Genomic DNA, 18,221 nt, shown 5'->3' with positions numbered 1-18,221 from the left:
GGAGAAAAAAAAAAAAAAAAAAAAAAAAAAAACCAAACGAGAGAGAAGCCACCCCCACCAGAGGAAGAACCTCAGCCCTCTTCTCCGGGCTCGCCAGCATTTTCGGGGTTAATGCAGCCCGAGACCCCTCTGTGTTGCCTGGATCTGAAATCTTTGCAAATGGGGTGTCTCAGCCCAGCCCAGCCGTGCCCCAGCCCAGGCTCCTGGTGCTAAGCAGCCCCGTGGAGCAGGGCCTGGCTGTATTAAATAATTGTGATTAAATACTCAGCATTTGGCTCTGAAAAGGGGCATCGACCCCTCCCACCTCGCAGCTTTGCAGCAGAAGGTGCTGTTTCCCGCCCGTATTTTCAGATTTCTTGATTTGAGAAACGCTGAACAAATAATTAAAAGGGACTTGAAAGGTTGATGTATTTAAGAAATGAATAAGATAAGCCCAGCCCACGCTACCACGGCCAGTGCCAAGCATGCGGGGTTGGGGAAGCTGGAGCTGGGGGTCCCGGGCCCAGCGGGGGCTCCCGCTCCATCCCTCAGCTCCCGAGCTGCAGCATCCCACTCGCCAAGGGAGATTGCAATGCTCCACTTTATCAGCTTGTCATCTTGTCTGAGCACAGTGTGTGTCTAAGCCTGGAAATTAAGAGGCAGCTGAGTGGGGGAATTTTGCATCTTTCCTTGGCCGAAAGGAAAGGCGAAGCAACACCTCCTCTATTTCTTTCTGAAGCTCCGTGAGGTTCAGGCACACCACGCTGGGGGTTGGCGGGGAGGTGGACTCTCAGCTCACCTTTGCACGAAGCAGAAGGGAAAAAGATTTGCACAAGCTAAAAAATAAATAAATCCCTTTTTCTCACCGGCCTCTTCTGAGCCTGGGGGAGCAGCAAGAGCAAGGACGGGTCTCAGAGGCAACGAAACACTTTGGGGGGGGGGGGTTTGGAGCTGTGGCCCACCTGCAGAAAAGAGCCCCACACTTGGGGGACTGGGGGGGTCTCTCCCTCTGCCCCATCCCTAAGCCCAGGGACAGGGCAGCACCTCGCTGGACCACAGCATCACGTCAGGCATCCCAGGCTGTGCTCCCAGTGCCACCACGAAGCCAAACGGGGCAGGAGCTGCTGCCAGCTGCGCCAAGGGAACAGGGCAGGAGAAAAAAATCCCCCAAAATCTCTTTGTCTCCTTTCCACCCACCAGTGCTGCCTTTACACAGCAATTACCGAGGCCTCAGGGGCTTTCACACCCAGTCACCTGGGCCTCCTTGTTCTAAACAACTTAATTTGTTTAATGACTTGGTAGGCCCCGGGGCCCCCTTGTTGTCTGGATTTGTTTCCCTGGTCTCGGAAAGGTTTTGCTCTGTGGGGCAGGCAGCCACCACCCAGTCCTGGAGGGCACTGGAAAGCTGTCGTGAAACCTGCACCAAGAGAAGTTTTAAGACATCTCCCCCAAAATTCCCCGGGGGTCTCTGACCCCCAGGGACACACCAGTGACTCCCGATTCAGGGGAAAGGACCTGCAAACCGCAAGCCCGTCGGTAGGGCTGGAGGCAGAGCAGCTCCAGGACAAAATATGGCCTGGAAGGGAAGGGGAAAAACAAAGCAAATTGTGAGATGCTGCTTCGTGCCCTTAAATCCAACCTCACGCCTGGCCCTGCTGCCAGCCCAGACTGAAACACCAGGCTGGGAGAAACTGGGATGCTCCAGCCCTTGCTTTCTTTTTAACTCCGGGAAAGGAAATAAAAAGGGGTGGGAGTGCTGATGCTGTTCGCTTGTCCTGCATGGAGCTGGGGGAGCAGCACTGGGGCTCGGGCTGGCAGAGGGGGGGTCCCAGCAGGGGTGGGGGTCCCTGGGGGAAGCCCAGGGCAGTGGGGAGTCCTGCACCCCGGCCGTTACCAGCACCTCCCTCCATTGTTTCCCAACCAGCGTTTTTCCCTATGACCTAATCTTCCCTTGGCTCTCGCTGGTAATTTTATGGCAGGGAAATTATTTTGCAGTAAAAGGAAAGCAGATCCAGGCCATTCTCTTCCCTCCTGTTTTCATAGGGGTTTTGGAGCGGTGGTTTTGTTTTCTGCTTCAGGCACTGCAGAAGGATTGTACGAGACGAGATGGGGAGCGAGCGTGTGTCGGGTCGGTAATGCTTTCGTTGTTCCTGTAAGAACACGAGAAGGCAACAGCGAGAGAGAGATTTAAACAATTCCCCCCATGCAAACCAGCTCTGGACACAAAAGCTTTTTAGTTATCATCAGCATTTTGTAAGATTATATTAAAATAAACCTTCAGGCTCAGTTTCCTGCTCTCAAGAACCCACTCATAGGATTATAAAGCACACAAACATAGCCTAGAAATCTCAACCAAGGACGGACTAAGAATATTTTCTCCCTGTTCTTGCACAAACGACTGCCCTCCTCACTGTGAAAGCCTTAAAACGAGAAGAGGTACTAAGATTGAAGCTCTGCAAAATGCAGATCCCACAGTGTGTCATTTTCCCTCTATTCCCATTAGGAACAATCCTCCGGATTGAAGAATTTGCAGCGGAGCTGTTCCTGGACCGAAGGCATCTCACCCTCATGTTGACCATTCCCACCTCACACAACACATAAGAAAACACGTGGAGAACATCCCGAACATCCCTCTGAGCCAGCAGAGAGGAACCTTTCTGCAGTCACCACCCTTCCATCGCTCAGCTGAAAGGAAGATTTTTTTTAAGTAAAGCAACCAGGAGAAAGGCAACCAGGGGATCATCCCTGAGCTACAGACCCAGCAACCCAGCACGGACAGATGCACGTAGCTTTTCGAGGGCTGGTTGACCATGCGAGTCTAAATATACATACTAAGAGCGTGCCAGAATATACCTAAAAAGAGAGCCTGGCATTAAATTTCCTCTAGAAACTCAACAACCTGGTAACATCTGCCCTAGGAAAAGAGGGCCCTAAGCTATCATTTCTCTTCTTCCCTCCGGTCCCCCAGAACCAGGCTTGTTCCTGCGGCTTGGGGGGGGGCCCACTCTGGGGATGAAGTGGGGCAACGTGGCACGGCCAGGGCCGGCGCGACGGGCCCGAGGCGCCCGAGCAAGCTCCGAGCAGGGTAAGAGGAGCCGTGCGTTTGCTCTCGAGCTCGGAGCCGGGAGCCTGCGTGTGTGCGCACGAGAGAGCGTCTCGATTTTAATTGCAGCCTCGTTGCCAAGTACAACAAAGTCCGCGTACAAAGAATAGAAGTCATTTTGTCTTAAGGTTTGAATTGTTTCTTTCCTAAGGGGAGGGGAGGGAGGTGAAATCCATTCCTTTATAAGCAATGACTCAGGTGCTACGATCTACCCTGGGCGCGCATCTTGCAAGCCCGAGTAATGTTTTGTGCCGTGTTTTGTTTGACGGCATGGGCCCTAATAATGGGATTATTGTTCGGTTTGCGTGCAAAGCCCTCGCTTGGGGTTTTTTTCTGTCCCCGCCCAGCCCTGCAAACCGCAGCCGCCTTCGCCCTCCCCAGCACCCCGGCGCGGGCCGGCGAGCGCCCGGCACCCGCGGAGGGGCCCACCCGCCCATTCCTGCGCCCTGACTCACGGCGCCGCGCACGGGGCGACGTGAGCCGTGTCACGCCGGCGGGGGGCTGGGGGGGGGGGGGGTGGGGGGAAAAGGCCGGGCTTCCCCTGCCCCGGTTGCACAACCATAACCTCGGCCCTTCACCGCGCTCTGCCCGGCCGGGCAGGGAGACGGAGCAGCCGGGGTGGGAAAAGCAGCAGCCGAGCAGGCGGCGGGCGTGCCGCGGTGCCAACCTCCGTGCCCCCTCCACGTGCCGCCCTGGCAGCTGCCAGGAGCTGCCTGGCACCCCACGGTGGCGGCAGGGAATAAGGTGGGATTTGCCCCGAGCGAAGGGGACGGCGTTTTCTCCTTGCACCGCAGCTCCAAGCCCAATGGATCAGCCGCATCCCCGAAGGGAGAAGCCCGACGCTTTGCGTTAACGCGCTCATCGCCCCGAATAATCCTCTCTCGAAGGCCTAATCCCCTGGCAAACAGGGGTAGGGTGCCACGCACCCGAGCTCTCAGCAGCCTCTCCGTCTACCACTTAGTCACAAGCACAACCCGACGCTCGTCCCGGGCAGCTCTCCTGGTTGCAGAGGATTTTCCCCGTGGATTTTTCCACCGTCTTCTCGCAGACATTAACTGCCCGGCTGGGTACCGTGCCCACGGCCATCGCGCTGGAAAACATCTTGGTGATTGGGCCTCTGATATTAGAAAAAAAAAAACCCAAAAACAAAAAAACAAAAAAAAAATGTGAGAAAAGCACATTGTTGGGCTTTTTCGTAGCAACTTTGCTCGGCGAAGCTCTCCGAGCAGCGGCTCCACACCCGGGGCTTGGACACGTAGCACCGAACCGCCGCCGAGCTTCGCCTGCTGCCAAACGCAACCACCCCCGGGGGCTGTGAGAGTCGGGGGCTTTTCCAGTTCTCAGCTAAACACTCGGGTCACCCTCCGGCAGTAGCAGGGCTTGCAAAACCCCAAAACGTCCACGAGAGCACCAGCAAGCAGGGCACAGACTTATACCAGGTTGGGGGGTTAATTTTAAACCCGATCGCAAAAGCACATACACGTGCTGTTGAGAAAAAAGACCTTTCACTTTGCCTTTTGGAGTTGGAGGCTTTTGGGTGGAGGGGAGTCACAAGTTAGGTTTTCCTCCAGCCAACGCAAAAAAAAGGCAAAACCCCGGCTGCATCCCAGCACGGGTTTGGGGCCAATTCCCCAAACCCAGCTCCAGCCACGGGATAACAATCCTTTTCCCCCTCCGGCTCCTCCCGGCCGACGAGCAGAGCCCGTCTCCATTTTGCGGGGCTCGGCCGTGTGTTCCTGTTGCCTTTGCTCCCAACTCCACCTTTTCATTGACAGCTGTTCTTTCCACGGGTAATTTCAGGCCTGGCCCCCAGCCAGCTTTTCAATCAGACCAAGGAATAGATATATAATTTCATTCGCCTCCAGGGTACAAACAGAAAAGAAGGATTTTCACATGTGCTTTCTGGATCACCCTCCCCACTCGCTTCCTACAGGTCCAATGTACATAATCATCTCGGCTGGCTACATCTAAGCAGCATTAAATGCTTTACATGATATTATCTCGCAGCAAACTGATTACAAGGCTGCCTTTAAATGTATAATGTGTTTTTTTGTACCAACTTACTGCACCACAGACCAGAAATCAAGTAAGAAAATATCAAGAAATCCCAAGCCGTGGACACCCTCGAGGTTTTTAAGTTTGAGCTGAAAACAGAGGGCTAAAAGCTTTCCAAACACTCCTGGTGTGTCTAGAAAGGAGGTGAGGAGTAGTGGGAGATCACTCAGCCTTTCCACTGGTGGCACTGGGAAGGAGACAGCGGCCACAGGAGCCCTGGGCTCTTGTTCCCAGCCGTGGGCAGGTCCCTTCCATGTCCCTGCCCCAGGATGGTTTTAAAAAGAGGGTTCAGACACCCCTCACTCGGGGCCATAACCCCAAATTTCCCCTGTGCCTGGAGAGACCCGGCTCATCCCCACGGATCCCGGGGAAGGTCGGGTGCCTCTTCCCATCGCCGTCCCCCGGGGATGCCCCAAAAGAGCATCACCCCCCGTACACCCCCCACGTGCGACCGTGGAACATGCACCCCCCAGGTCGGTGCAGGCAGAGCTGCTTTTTTCTCTTCCCCCCGGGGATTTCCTGCGGTTGCTTTTTTCTGAGTCACAAGGCACGAGCTGGTGTCAGGCGTTGGACCTGGGGGTGAGCTGGTCGGCTGCAGCAAAACCAGTGAACACTAAAACACGCTCACAAGATACCTGGATGAGGCACTGCAAAACTGCCTTTCTTCGGTTATTTTCTCCCTTTTTTTTTCTTCCCCAAAGAGGCTGCCTTCCTGGTTGAGAGGCAGGACCTTTGACAAGCCAGGAGCAACGAAGCTGGAGGAAAGAAACTTAGAACAGAGGGAGGAGAAGCAAAGGTACGGCTTTACGGCATTAAAATAAACCAGGGCAAACTCTGAATTTCCCATTTATTGAAACCTATCACAGTTAAAAGGTCAAATCCATTGGCAAACAGTAGTTTTGTATCACCCAGCGTGACACACAAATGAAGTACAAATGAAATCCAACCCAAAAGGAAAAAAAAAAAAAAAAAAAAAAAAAAAAAGAACCAAACAAAACCGCGTGGCTCTAGCTTAGTTTATTCAAGCCCGTTCCCTCTGGCTGCCCTTCCCGCAGGCCGTGACCCCCCCGAGAGCCCCGTGGCAGCCAGGCGGTCCGGTGATTCCTGCTGAAGGGACGAATGGACCCCTTTTTCCTAAAAAGCGAAGCATCCTTAGGGAAGGGGGAGGTGGGGTTTACAGCATCCTTGCAGCTCCGGCGTTTGGCTCCTCGCCGGAGCGGGCACCGGGCACAGGGAGGGACAGGCAGGACTGGCTCAGCCTGGAAGGGACTAATCCTGCCCGCTCAGGAACAGCCCTTCAGCAAGAGATGCTTGAAAAGCAGAGGGTGAAGAGGCAGGCACACACGGTGCATGCTTCTGGCTCTTCGGGTAGGGTAATTAATTCACCCTGATGAATTATTTCATCCTCATGCGTCTCGGGAAGACGAGAGCTCCCGGCACGCTCAGCTCCCGACTCAGCTCCGAGTTTTTCGACGGGGTGAAGTGCGACTGGGAAAAACCCACCTCGGCTCTTCGGGGAGTGATGAACCAGTGGAACCAGCAGCCGTAAACCAGCTTGGCGAGGCCAGACACAGCCACGGGCCCACATGGAAACGTGGCCTGCTGTCCACCAGTCAGGCAGCACCTCGCCTTTTCAAAGTGTACATGCTAGAAAACACAAAAATTACTCTTTCCTATTTTTTTTTTTTTTTTTTTTTTTTTTTTTCCGGAGAGAACCTCAGGGTATCGGACACAATGCATTGGATCAATGCCCCACTTAAGAGATAAATTTAGGAAAAAATGACATTTCTCTCTTACAGAGATCTCAAGAAAATTCGTTTTATTTGCCTGGACTATTCGTATCCATCGAAACTACTACCCTAAAACATTCCCAAGGGCCAGCAGGATACACGAGGCTGCGATCCCGCAGTGCCGTACGTGTTACCTCCGCCCTAAAGCCTTCCACCCGCCCTTCGAAAAAAGTGTGGAAATCCAGACTCTGTAAGGAGTTTACGCCGTTCAAACGCCTTGGTACTCAACCACAGACCGGCTTAAACGCGCGACAGTGAATTTCTAATCTTCTACAAAACAAAGATGATCAAAACCCAGAGCGACCGGACTCGGAGAAACCAGCCCGGCGTGGAAGGGAAAGGACAAGGTGACCTGCAGCCCAGACAACGCGTCGTCCAACGACCCTCCCGAGAGGAAAAGAAAATCTGGTGGTGAAAGGAAACCAGGACCTGCGAGGAACCACCTGTATTTGTGCTTTGAAAACCACCGACATGACGTTGGAGGGAAGGAAGAGATATAAAATTATAGGAAATCAACACCAAACCAGATCCAAAAAAATATATATACAAAAAAAAAAAAAGTCTAGAGGATAACGCGTGTCCAGTTCCAAATGCCGCTGCACAGATGGCTCTGAAGTCTTCTCCTGGGGAGCAGCGCGAGGCCCTACCCGAGCCCAACGTCCAGGGACATCATCACCACAAATCCTAATATCGAGGTCCAGGATGCCAGCTTCCCGTTGCCACTGCGGGGAGAAAAGGGGAGGGCGTGAGCTCCTGGGACCGGCTTTCTGGATCGGGAAAGCGCTGCTTTAAATCTCAGCCGGGCAAGGGAGGGGACCCGGCGGAGCCCTCCGCGCGTCCCCCCGTGGCTGATCTGCTTTTAGTGGGGGTCGCCGAGGGGTCTCACCTGGTCTGTGCCTCGGGGATGATATCGTCCATCACCACGTAGACCATTGCCCCGGCCGCAAAGCCCAGGGCGTAGGGGAGGAGAGGCTCCGCCACCACCACGGCGAAGGCGCCGAAGATGCCGGCTAAGGGCTCCACCATGCCGCTCAGCTGCCCGTACCTGCCAAAAAAAAAAAAAAAAACAACAAAAAAAAAAACAGACTAAATGACCCAGCTCGAGGGGTGGCACAGCCCTCCCTCCCTCTGCACCTCCCCATCCCCTCGCTCTTCCCTAACGCCACCGGGTCCGGGAGGAGGCCGGCCACCCGGCCATACCCAACCCAACCACCTGGATTATTTTAAACGGGCGAGGAAGGTGATTTGACCTAACCTGGCTGCTATTTCCAGCGTGGGAATTAAGGCACGATCCGATTCCTTCCCCCCAAGAGCTCTGTGAGATTCGGGGATCCAGCTCACGGGCAGAGATGGGTCAGAGGGGAAATACTCCCAACCAGCATAGCTCAATCCCAAAGAGAAAATCCGGCCACAGCCCCAACCAGGATAAAATTGTGCTCTTCCCCTTCATTTTCTTTCCCTCTAGGACTGTGTTAACTCTCTGGACCATGGGAACTCCCTTCCCGGCAGCAGCAACCCCGGTGCAAGTCCCAGCACCGGCTGCGCTGACTGAATTGGAGGTGGGTGGGAGGAAAAGAAAACAAAGCTTTGGCGAGAGCTGTTTCCAAGCCACCCCCCTGCCCTCCCATCCATCACCCGGCCGAGCACACGTGCACGGGCAGGAACGCAGCCCCGCGCTCGCAGGGTTCATGCCCTTGGCTTTTTCACCTCAGGGAAAAAGAAAAAATAAAAAGCGGGTTTGAAATTCAGCCCAGAGTGAAGCGAGAGAAAAAAAAAAAATGAAACAAAATCAAAGTTAAAAACAAAACAAAAACCTGCTTTTTTTTTTTTTTTTAAAACAAACAAGCAAACAAACAAAAAACTCTTTAGTGCAGGGTCTGGGAGCTCCCCCCAGGCACTCGGCAGGCAGCTGAAGCGGGATGGGGTGACCCATCCCTCGGGAGCCGGGCGCTGGGAGCGGAGCCCGGGCACTGCGGAGGGAGCAGGGCAGCGCTCCCCGCCCTTCCTCGGGGCTGGAAACCAGCAGCGCTCCCAGCAGCAGCTCTCCGTGATGCCTGGGGGGGTGGGGGGGGGAGGAATCTGCCAGGTCTGGAACGTAATTCCATAATTCCAACCCCAGCAACAACACCCGCTCCACGGAGACGGCGGGAAGCGGCTTCTGGCCGGAGCAAGGAGGGCAGCTCAACGATGGAGCGACGCAAACGGACACGGGGAGGAAATCTATAGGCACCCGCTCGTCCGGAGGTGCTGGCAGAGGGCTCTCGTTTCCACGGGTGAAGAGGAACTCGGCTTACCAGAACGCTTTCCACGTTGAAAATCCAGCGCCGCGCAAAGGCAGGCTGACGGCCAGGCCCTCCGGGAAATTCTGAATCCCAATCCCGATTGCTAAATTCCTATCCGCACAAAAAAAAAAAAAAAAGCACACAAAGAAAAAATAAAACAAAACAAAACAAGGTATCAAGTGGAAAGCACGGCCCGGGTTAGGCTGCTGTGAGCTGGGAATAAGAAAAAAGACACTATGAAAGATACGCCTTTTGAATGGAAGTGCAGCTAGCCCTGGGGCTAGTCATGCTAATATTTAACATGAACACAGCAAACTTCATCTTCAAAGAGGTCTGCAGCATTTAATCAGCTTCAGCACCAGCCCTGGGAGCGACAGAGACCAGATGGAGGAAGAGAGACCTGTCCAGGGAGGCCCCACGAGGCGTTTCCAACCCAGCATCCCTGGAGCCCGGCGCTGGGGCAGCCCCCAGGCTCACGGATCCCCCTGAAGGGTCGGGGGGTCCCTCCCTCCCGGGGGGATTTGCCAAAGGACCCCCCCAAAGCATCCAGTCCGTCTCCCATAACCTGCCCCAGCTCTCACCAGCACCGTCCTTAACCATAACCACTCCTGCACAAGCCTTACAGCTCATCAGAAGAGAGGTGGTATATTTTAGCCACGGGATTTTGATTTCTTTCTCTCTTTTTTTCCCCCTTCTTGCATCCTACGGGGAGGCGGCACTTGGGCTTCCAGAGCCAAAAGCAGCGGGAGGGGAGAGCTGGTCTGCTCCTCAGTGAAGTGGCACGGGAGGAGGCAGGCTGCTGCGAGGAGCGTTTCTCCAAGCACAAGAGATAAAAAGCCTGATAAAAGGGGGTTAGGCAGGCAGGCACGGTGAACTCGAACCGCTCCAAGCAAAGCCCCGCGTCCCCAGCGACAGAAAACACGGCTCTTGGAGCTGACAACCGAAGGACAGAGAGGAGAGGTTTGAAGGGATGTTCAAGGGCAGAGGATTCAGTGAGGTTTCTCCTCGCTTGCCCTCTCCCTTCCCATACTGAGACCCAACGCCCGCTTCAGCACCCACCCACCTTCAGAGCACCCTGCGCCCACCCAAGCCGCTCCCGCGCAGCAACCCCACGGTGGGATCACATCGCCCGGAGCTCATCCAAAATGGAAACAGCTCCACGGACAGCTGGCGGTGGAGAAAGCTGCTCTACGGCGGGAGGGTTTGTCAGATCTTCTGTGCCAGAGGCAGCTACACCCCAGCTCCGTGCACCAGCACCTCACCCCGGTACCCCCCCGCCCGCGCCGTCCCCCGTCCTCAGCTGGGATTTGCTCCAGCCACGGGCATGGTCCTCCTCTGCTTCAGGGTCCCTTCCAGCTCAGCGGGAGGTTTGGATTTTTTTGGTGAAAACCAGGAACTTGGGATATGGAGCTTTCTCCTTCCACTCGAGGGTTTCACAAGCACCAGACTGCACGGGGCCCGTTTTTTACGGCGCGGGGCTCCTCAGGCGGAGCGGTTCCAGCAGGGCGAACGATGGCTCGTTCCACACTTGGAGCATTTCTCCCATCGTGGCTTTACTGGTGCGTGGCGGTGGAGCTGGCCAGGGCCTGTCCTCGGGGGGGGGGGGACACCGAGAGCCCCGGGGGGGGCTCAAAGCTCCAGCAAGGTGCCAGGCTGCGACCTGCCCCAGCCCACGGCTCCGAGCAGGACCCCAGCGCCTCTCTGCAAGGTCAGTTATTCCTTTGCCAGCAGCTGAAAGCTCCCTTTGCTGCTTTAAACACTTGTTTCCTATTAGTAAAATAAGACTGGTGAGAAAAATCTCTCTGAGTTGTTTAAACTTCTACCAGGGTTTACAGAAGAGGGGAGGGGACGGGGGAGAGGCTGTGGGTTTCCCTAACCAGGACAGGCTATTACAATCAAAAACATTATTCAAGGGAAAGAGAGAGAGAACGGAGGGGGAAAAACATCCCTTTTAGAAAACACTGGAGCCGCTGTCTGTGCGCTGGGTTTTTTTTTCCTCCTTCCCTCGCCTTCGCACAAAGCAGCTATTACTGGCCCCGACCACAACAAATTAATGGGGTGGGAGAGGGAGGTGTGAATGGAGGGGTCTGTACGGGAAGGGTGGTGACCCCCCCCCTTGCCCCCAGTCCCACCGGGAGGAGGGAACCCCGCGCTGACCCCTCGCCCTGCAGCAGCCCCGGGGGAGAGAAAGCTCCGAGGAGCAGGAGGAAGGGGAATTTAACCCGGGAGAGATCCCACAGGAGAAGCCCAGACGGGTGGGTTTGCCCCTGCTCTCTTCCTCCTCTCTCTCCCACGCACGCCCCTAAGCAAAACCCATCAGGGCTCCCCGAAAGCAAGACCCGGCCCCGGCCCTGCAGCTTGGGCCACCTCCAGGGTTGCCCAGCGGGTCCGGCACGTGCCACGGGCAACTCACAATGGGTTCACGGCATGCTCAGCACCCGCAGGGACCCGGCCACCCACTTCCCCCAGCCTGCGGCAGGGAGGCAGCAACCTGTGCCCCCCAAACCCCCCCTTCCTCCTCCCAGGTGAGGCTTTTAAGCTGTTTTCCCCAAAAACGCGGGCGCCGGCGTCCCGCCGCGTGGGTGCTGGCAGTCAGGGCGAGCATCGGGCGCGGGCGTGGCGAGAGGCAGAGGCCACCCGAGACCCAGAGCTGGCCTCAGGTGTCCCTGTTGCGTGGGGTTTCTCGCTCCTGCCTTGGGACCTCCGTGGGGCAGAAAGGACCTTTTGGGCTCAGCCTCAGGCTGAGAAGGTCCCCGTGTCATCTCCTGGCCTCCAGTGTGCCCACAAAGGTCTTCTGCTCGTCCAGACCACACTCCCCCATCTCTAGGACCCCTCATTCCTTCAACGTTTTCTCCTACCACAGCTCTGCCTGAACACTTTTTGGACTTTTGGGGCCTTTTGAGCTTTTCCCGGAGACACTAATCTCATCAGGATGGGGCTAACTCTGTGACAACACGGAGGCCAGAACACATAAGCCTTCCTATTTGCTCTGCCTCGGTTCACTGCACGGCGGGTGCCGCCACTCGCTGCTCAGGGGCCACCTCAGTTTGCCCCACGTAGCGTCTCGGGGAGCTAAGGCAAAGCAGATTTACCTCCAATGCCTCAACTGTGAAATAAAGCCATCCCAAGGGACACTCCTCTCCCCCTTGGCCGCCGAGCCGCGCACACCTCACACCTTCCCCGTAGCTCCCGTGTCGAGCTGACGGCAACACGGTTGGTGAGAAAGCAACTGAATCAAAGCTGCATTGTGTATGGGGAAAACAAAGGCGTCCTTATTACGGAAATAGGTGGGGATTCTTGGAAGGCTTCCCCCGACTGCAAAGAAACACACTGTAAAACAGATGCACAAAGACAGACTGGAGCAGCCTGGCCCAGGGGAGCCGAAGCTCTGAGTGCCCACGGCGAGCTACGGGACACAGGGGAGGTGACAATGGGGAGATGAGCCAGCGCGGCCGGAGGGACAATCATCGGGATGAAATGTTTAGAGATGCTAGGGTCTCTGAAGCAAGGAAGGCGGGGAATAACTGAGAGCCGTGTTAGAAGCAGATCCTGTCTGGTCTGATGGGTCACCCGTGTCTAATTAGAAGACATTTTGCAGGCAAGGAGGATAACCTGGGCCTCATCCCCAACCTCCAAACGTGCATTGGCCTAAAGAAAGAGGAGCCCATGGGAAGCCACACCGGCCTCTGCCTGGGGACGTGCGTGCTCCGTTACCGGCTCTGCCACCGGCACCTTGGCCAACGCGGGGGTGTCACTCGGGTGTCTCCTCCGTTTGGGCACAAGGGACTCCGGTGTCCTTGGAAGCATCAAGGAGCCAACATGCGTTGGCCACATTACCTTTCCCAGCTCTCTGCCTCAGCTTCCCCATTTGGAAGATGGCAGCGATGTCCTCCATAACCTTCTTGATCTGGGAACAGGACACGTGCCATCTGCCCGTGAGCTCTGCGGAGAGCCCCCGCTGCTGGGATGGGTCTGCCCTTGCGTTGGCTGATCCCCTTCGGCAGCAGAGCCCAGCACTACCATTTTAAGGAAGAAAAGGTAAAACCGTGGCATCCTGGTGGAGCTCCGCCGAGGACCAGCTCCTCGTGGCGAGAGGGAAGGACTCCGCGTCCCCCGGGAACGTACCGGGGCTGGACCTCCTACCCCCAGCTCGCCTGCCAACTGCTATGGCACCACGCTGGGAGACTCCAAGTTCACTTTCAAAAAAAAAAGTTGGCATCTCTGCATATTTGCAAGGTCAAGGCACAGAAAGCCTTCTATAAGCCTAAACCCTTGTTTTCAAGGGCCTATTCTTTTACAAACTGATTATGAAAGCAGGCTACATATTCTTAACAAGCCCCTTTTCACTACGGCTTTCAATTCCCTCCAGTGTATAATGTGCATGTGTATTCTTGCATGGCAGGCCCTTACATACTGTTTTGATTGTTATCGCCTTGCCATGAAAGGGCCGATTGTTTTGGGTTCCCAAGATTACATCATGGCTCCCACTCGGGCCGCCCGTCGAGGTGTTTGATCCGGGCTCGCAGGTGGGAAGGAGCTCTGGGGCGAGCGCGGGGCCCTCTGCGTTTCCCCATACCTGCCCTACCTGTTAAACACAGCTGCCGGCACGCTCTGCCCCGGCGGCACGGGAGGCTCTCACGCGAGGAGGCGGCGGGGGAGCTGCTGGTGGTGGTGGTGGTGGGGGGAGCGGGGTGGCAAAACCCCACCCCACCCCCCCTTTTCGCCAGCACCAGCGCCCACCGGGCCACGCGCCCACCCTGAGCCACCCGCGGGCGCAGGGGGCTCAGCGGGATCCCATCGCTTGCGGTGCTCGGCGTTGCAAAGGCCACAGCTGCCAAAGCAGGAGGGGGGATGTCGCTCTCGCGGATTTGCCCTTTGGTAATGCAGCATCTTTCGTCTCGAACTCAACACCATTAAAGAAAAATAAAAAGGAAAAAGTGGATGCAAACGTACCGTGCCTCCTCCTCTTGAGTGCAGCCCCATTACCCACAGGGACACAGGAATGGATAGAACAATGTGGGAACCCATCCCGGGCAGCGGGATGAGGGATGTACCCCCCCAACCCAGGCAGGGGATGCAGGATGAACCCCCCCCAACTCAGGCAGGGGATGGAGGATGAACCCCACCAACCCAGGCAGGGGATACAGGATGAACCCCCCCTACCCAGGCAGGGGATGCAGGATGTACCCCCTGAACCCAGACAGGGGATACAGGATGTACCCCCCCAACCCAGGCAGGGGATACAGGATGAACCCCCCCAACCCAGGCAGGGGATACAGGATGAACCCCCCCTACCCAGGCAGGGGATGCAGGATGTACCCCCTGAACCCAGACAGGGGATGCAGAATGTACCCCTCATCCTGGGCAGGGGATGCAGGATGTACCCCCCCAACCCAGGCAGGGGATGCAGGATGTAGCCCCCCAACCCAGGCAGGGGATGCAGGATGTACCCCCCCAAACCCAGGCAGGGGATACAGGATGAGCCCCCCCAACCCAGGCAGGGGATGCAGGATGTACCCCCCCAAACCCAGGCAGGGGGATGCAGCACGTGCTGCCCATTGCACGATGTCTGGAGCCTGAGAACCCTCAGCTCTCCTCCCCACCGACAAAGAAACAACCAGGCTGGCAGCCACTGCACAATTTTCAAGCCCCGCAGACATACGGACGGATTGGGAATGATATCTGAATGAAACCCAACAAAAATAGGCACCCTGTTTTCATTTGGAAGTCGACAGCAGAGCCTCCACCCAAACTGTGCGACAAGCAAGGTGCTTTCCGAACGGCCCATCTGAAAGGAAAAAGGGAAGAGGAGAAGCGGCAGGGAAGAATTTGGGGCACAAACCAGGTGAAGAGCCGCAGCGATCGGGAGGCAGGAAGGGGCTGGCCGGGTGCACGGACCCCCCCCCGTCTCCGATGAGAACCGCAGAGGCCCACGGATGTGAGCGGTTCTGCAGCCTGGGGACAAGCCGCTCTGCCAGCCTGCTCCCAGCTCGTGTCGGGGTCTCTGCCGGAGCCGTGCAGCTTGTGGGCACATCCCGACGGAAACAACGCTGGCTCCCCCCGGTCCTCGGCCCCGCTCCCCAGCAGCCACTTCCATCCCCTTCCCTCCCTGCTCCCGCTCCATCGCTCGGGCTCGAAGCAGCATGCCGCCCGGCCTGTGCCACATCTGCTCGCCTGGCCCTCTGCCAGCCTCCCACATACACCCCTCTGGATCCACACGCAGTAAACGTTTACAATTTTAGGAAATTTTACCCTTAATTTATCCCAACGGCGCGTAAGCTAAGTTCAGAGTCATAAAACCCGCTCTCCCCTCTGAGTGTGGCAGCCGGGACATGAACTTTCACTGAAGAGCAAGAAATTCTCCAGCTTTCCCAAACAGAAATCCCAACCGGTGCCAGGCTAGCCTGTAATGGGGCTGCCACCCCCCTCCCCTCCCCGGTGAACCCCAGCCTCAGGCGGGGCTCGGGCTGACGATGGGGTAGCCCCCGGGCCACCTGGCCGGCCGCATCCTGCACACCAAGGTGATGGGGATGGGTCCGTGCGTGGAGCATCCAAACATTCACGAGCCTGAGCTGGTTCCATCTTCAGGTTACAGCACTCAGCTAAAACACGCAGGACTGTTTTGGGGTTTTTTTTGTTTTTTTTTTTACTTTCCTTCCCCCCAACCCGCGGCGTGTTGGCGTGCTCTGCGTCCTGCCCGCGGCGCACGTGTCTTTGCTGGACTCTCGTGAGCGCTCAGGCTCTGTCCTACCCCCCCCCCCCTCTTCCAAATCCCGCTTCAACTGACAGCAAACACAAAGCGCAGCTCCCAGTCGCTGCCTCCTCCTGCACTCCCCTGGCAGGACTGACCCTCCAAACCCTTCCCGACCAAGTCGTTAACATTACAGCTTAATTGGCCGAGGAAACCGGATCGAGGCATAAAGGTGGGCAAGCCCTCGGATGCAGCTGGCTGAGGGTGCAAGAACATCCCGTGAGATACAGGCTGCAAGCGAGGGTCATCACTCTGGGTACCGGGTGCCGCCAGCCCGGGCTCAGCTGCTGCGTGGGGCTGGGGCAGCTCCCCCCCCATCCCAGTAAATCCAGGGAGGAAGAAGGGGGGGGGGATCAGCCAAAAGGATAGGAGGTGGGGCACCCCCCATCCAGCCGTGCCCCGATGCGAGCGGCTGCTGGCAAGAGCAAGTTTAAAACCTCAATGTCAGCTGGGGCGGGCGATCAGCGATGGAAACCGCTCATCTGCCGCCGGGTCGCACAGAGGGGTCCCGCTGCCCAGGGCCTATTTATTCCTCTGGGGTTTTAAAATCCGTATTCTTATCTGCCCGGTTATTTATGCAACTGTTTGATTTATGAGTCAGACTCAAGCACGGGGTAAAAGTTCACATCTCCCCCCGATCTGGGAAGCACAAAGGCACGTTTCACGAGCTCCGTGCGTTCCTGCTCTCTCCTCTCTTTTCGCCATGGCCTGCCCTCGGCGGCGCAGCGGGGAAGGCTCGGGGAGCCCGAACGCGACCTGCGAGCGCAGGATCCGGCCGGCGTCACCCAGCTCCGGCTCTCCGAGGCCGGTGTCTGCACAACGAGCAGGAGCCGTGACCCAGCCCTGGAGTCGCTCCCTGCAAAACCCTCTTTGAGAGGATGGGAGCCGTCTCCCTTGCCCTGCGGCTTGCTCTGGCGGCGCGTAATGAACAGCAGGATCCACCGCACGGACAAATTTCTGTTTGCACAGTTACGGTCTGCCTAGCTGAAAAGGTAACAAATACTTGTAAAGGGATGAAGACATCCCTTCCCGTTCTCAGCGTTGCTTCCCCGTCGTATTGACCAGGGTTAAATTCCTGCCCAGGGAAAGGGACCAGCACAAAACCCAAATATTCCCCGGCCCGATGCTGGTGACACCACCCGCACACCCATGGGCTCCCCAGCAGCCGGCGGGTGCTCCCCAGCCCTGCCCAGCCAAAGGGGGGGGGGTCGGCGGGTGGTCCCCAATCCTGCCGGGGGGGGAGGTGGGGACCCGGCCGGAGGGGATGATGCTCTGGTGACTGGATGGGTGGGTGAGCCCTGGGAGAGGCTCAGCCCCCACGACAGGCACCCGCCCCTGCCTCAGTTTCCCCGTTCATAGGACACGGCTAGGAGGGCAGCATTAAAAAAAAAAAAAAAACCGCCTGTGGAGCAGCAGGAGCCCCACCGCTGCCCTTATTCACAGCATCTTTCCTTTTTCTGAAGCGTATTTGGAGAAAAGCTCGGGATCGTTGGGGACCACCCCCAGCCCTGCAGACCCCCAGCTCCGGGGCACCCTGCAAAACCCACCAGTTACAAGCAGAATGGCAACCACCGTAAAACAAAGAGTCTGTGGGGACGGTGAGAGCTTAGAACCAGCTCCCAAAGGTGATGGTTTGGACAGAAATTCCTCCATTTATGAGCAGAAACCAGGCACATCCCTCCCCAGCAGCCACTGAGGAGCCACAGGCAGCACCTTCCAACTCCAACCATCTCCAGGAGGTTTTGGTTAAGACCCTACAAGTCAGAAGCACCTATTTTTAAATACCTTAAGACGACCCTCATGCAAGACCTCATTAACTCTATTTTAAACAGTGTCAGGCTGCAGATAATTTAAATTTTTACATATTCATATAGGCACACCCATAAATAAAGTGGGATTTAACAATGTGGCTGCATTGATCTCGGGTAGGGCTAGAGCTGGAGGGAGATACAGAACCTTATAAAGGTTATTAAAATATTTTTTAAAAAATTAAACACACGCAGAAGCTGGGTGGTCTAAAAGCAGGGCCGGGATTATGGCCCACCTATAAAAATTCCCAATAATACCTGCCAATTAATGTTTATAGCTTCATGCAAAAGCGCCAACCCACTCCTTTTTGTACGAATCTTCAAACTGTAAGCACATTTCACACAGAAAATTATTTTACATGCCATGGAAATTTCGGGACAAATAAAATGCTGGGGTGGGGGAACAGTTTAGGGGGAGATTTTTTGGGGGTTTGTTGTTTTTTTTTTTTTTTT

General features: G+C 56.2%; 1 protein-coding gene across 5 annotated transcripts in view; it reads right to left on the bottom strand.

Annotated features, from left to right (window-relative positions):
- Positions 1–5,967: 5,967 nt before the first annotated feature.
- Positions 5,968–18,221, bottom strand: part of SLC39A11 (solute carrier family 39 member 11) — a 115,016-nt gene continuing 102,762 nt past the window's right edge. For all 5 annotated transcript variants that reach the window (XM_033002326.2, XM_042802616.1, XM_042802615.1 and 2 more), the window contains exons 8-10: positions 9,222–9,320; positions 7,814–7,972; positions 5,968–7,649 (exon numbers count right to left, since the gene is read on the bottom strand). In XM_033002326.2, coding sequence (XP_032858217.2) covers positions 7,571–7,649; positions 7,814–7,972; positions 9,222–9,320 — 337 coding nt within the window. In that variant the 3' untranslated portion in view covers positions 5,968–7,570. The remainder of the gene's footprint in view (positions 7,650–7,813; positions 7,973–9,221; positions 9,321–18,221) is intronic.

Source organism: Tyto alba, unplaced genomic scaffold (genome assembly GCF_018691265.1).
Source record: "Tyto alba isolate M040663 unplaced genomic scaffold, T.alba_DEE_v4.0 Super-Scaffold_39, whole genome shotgun sequence".
NCBI lineage: Eukaryota > Metazoa > Chordata > Aves > Strigiformes > Tytonidae > Tyto > Tyto alba.
This window is presented reverse-complemented; position numbering and strand designations above follow the sequence as displayed.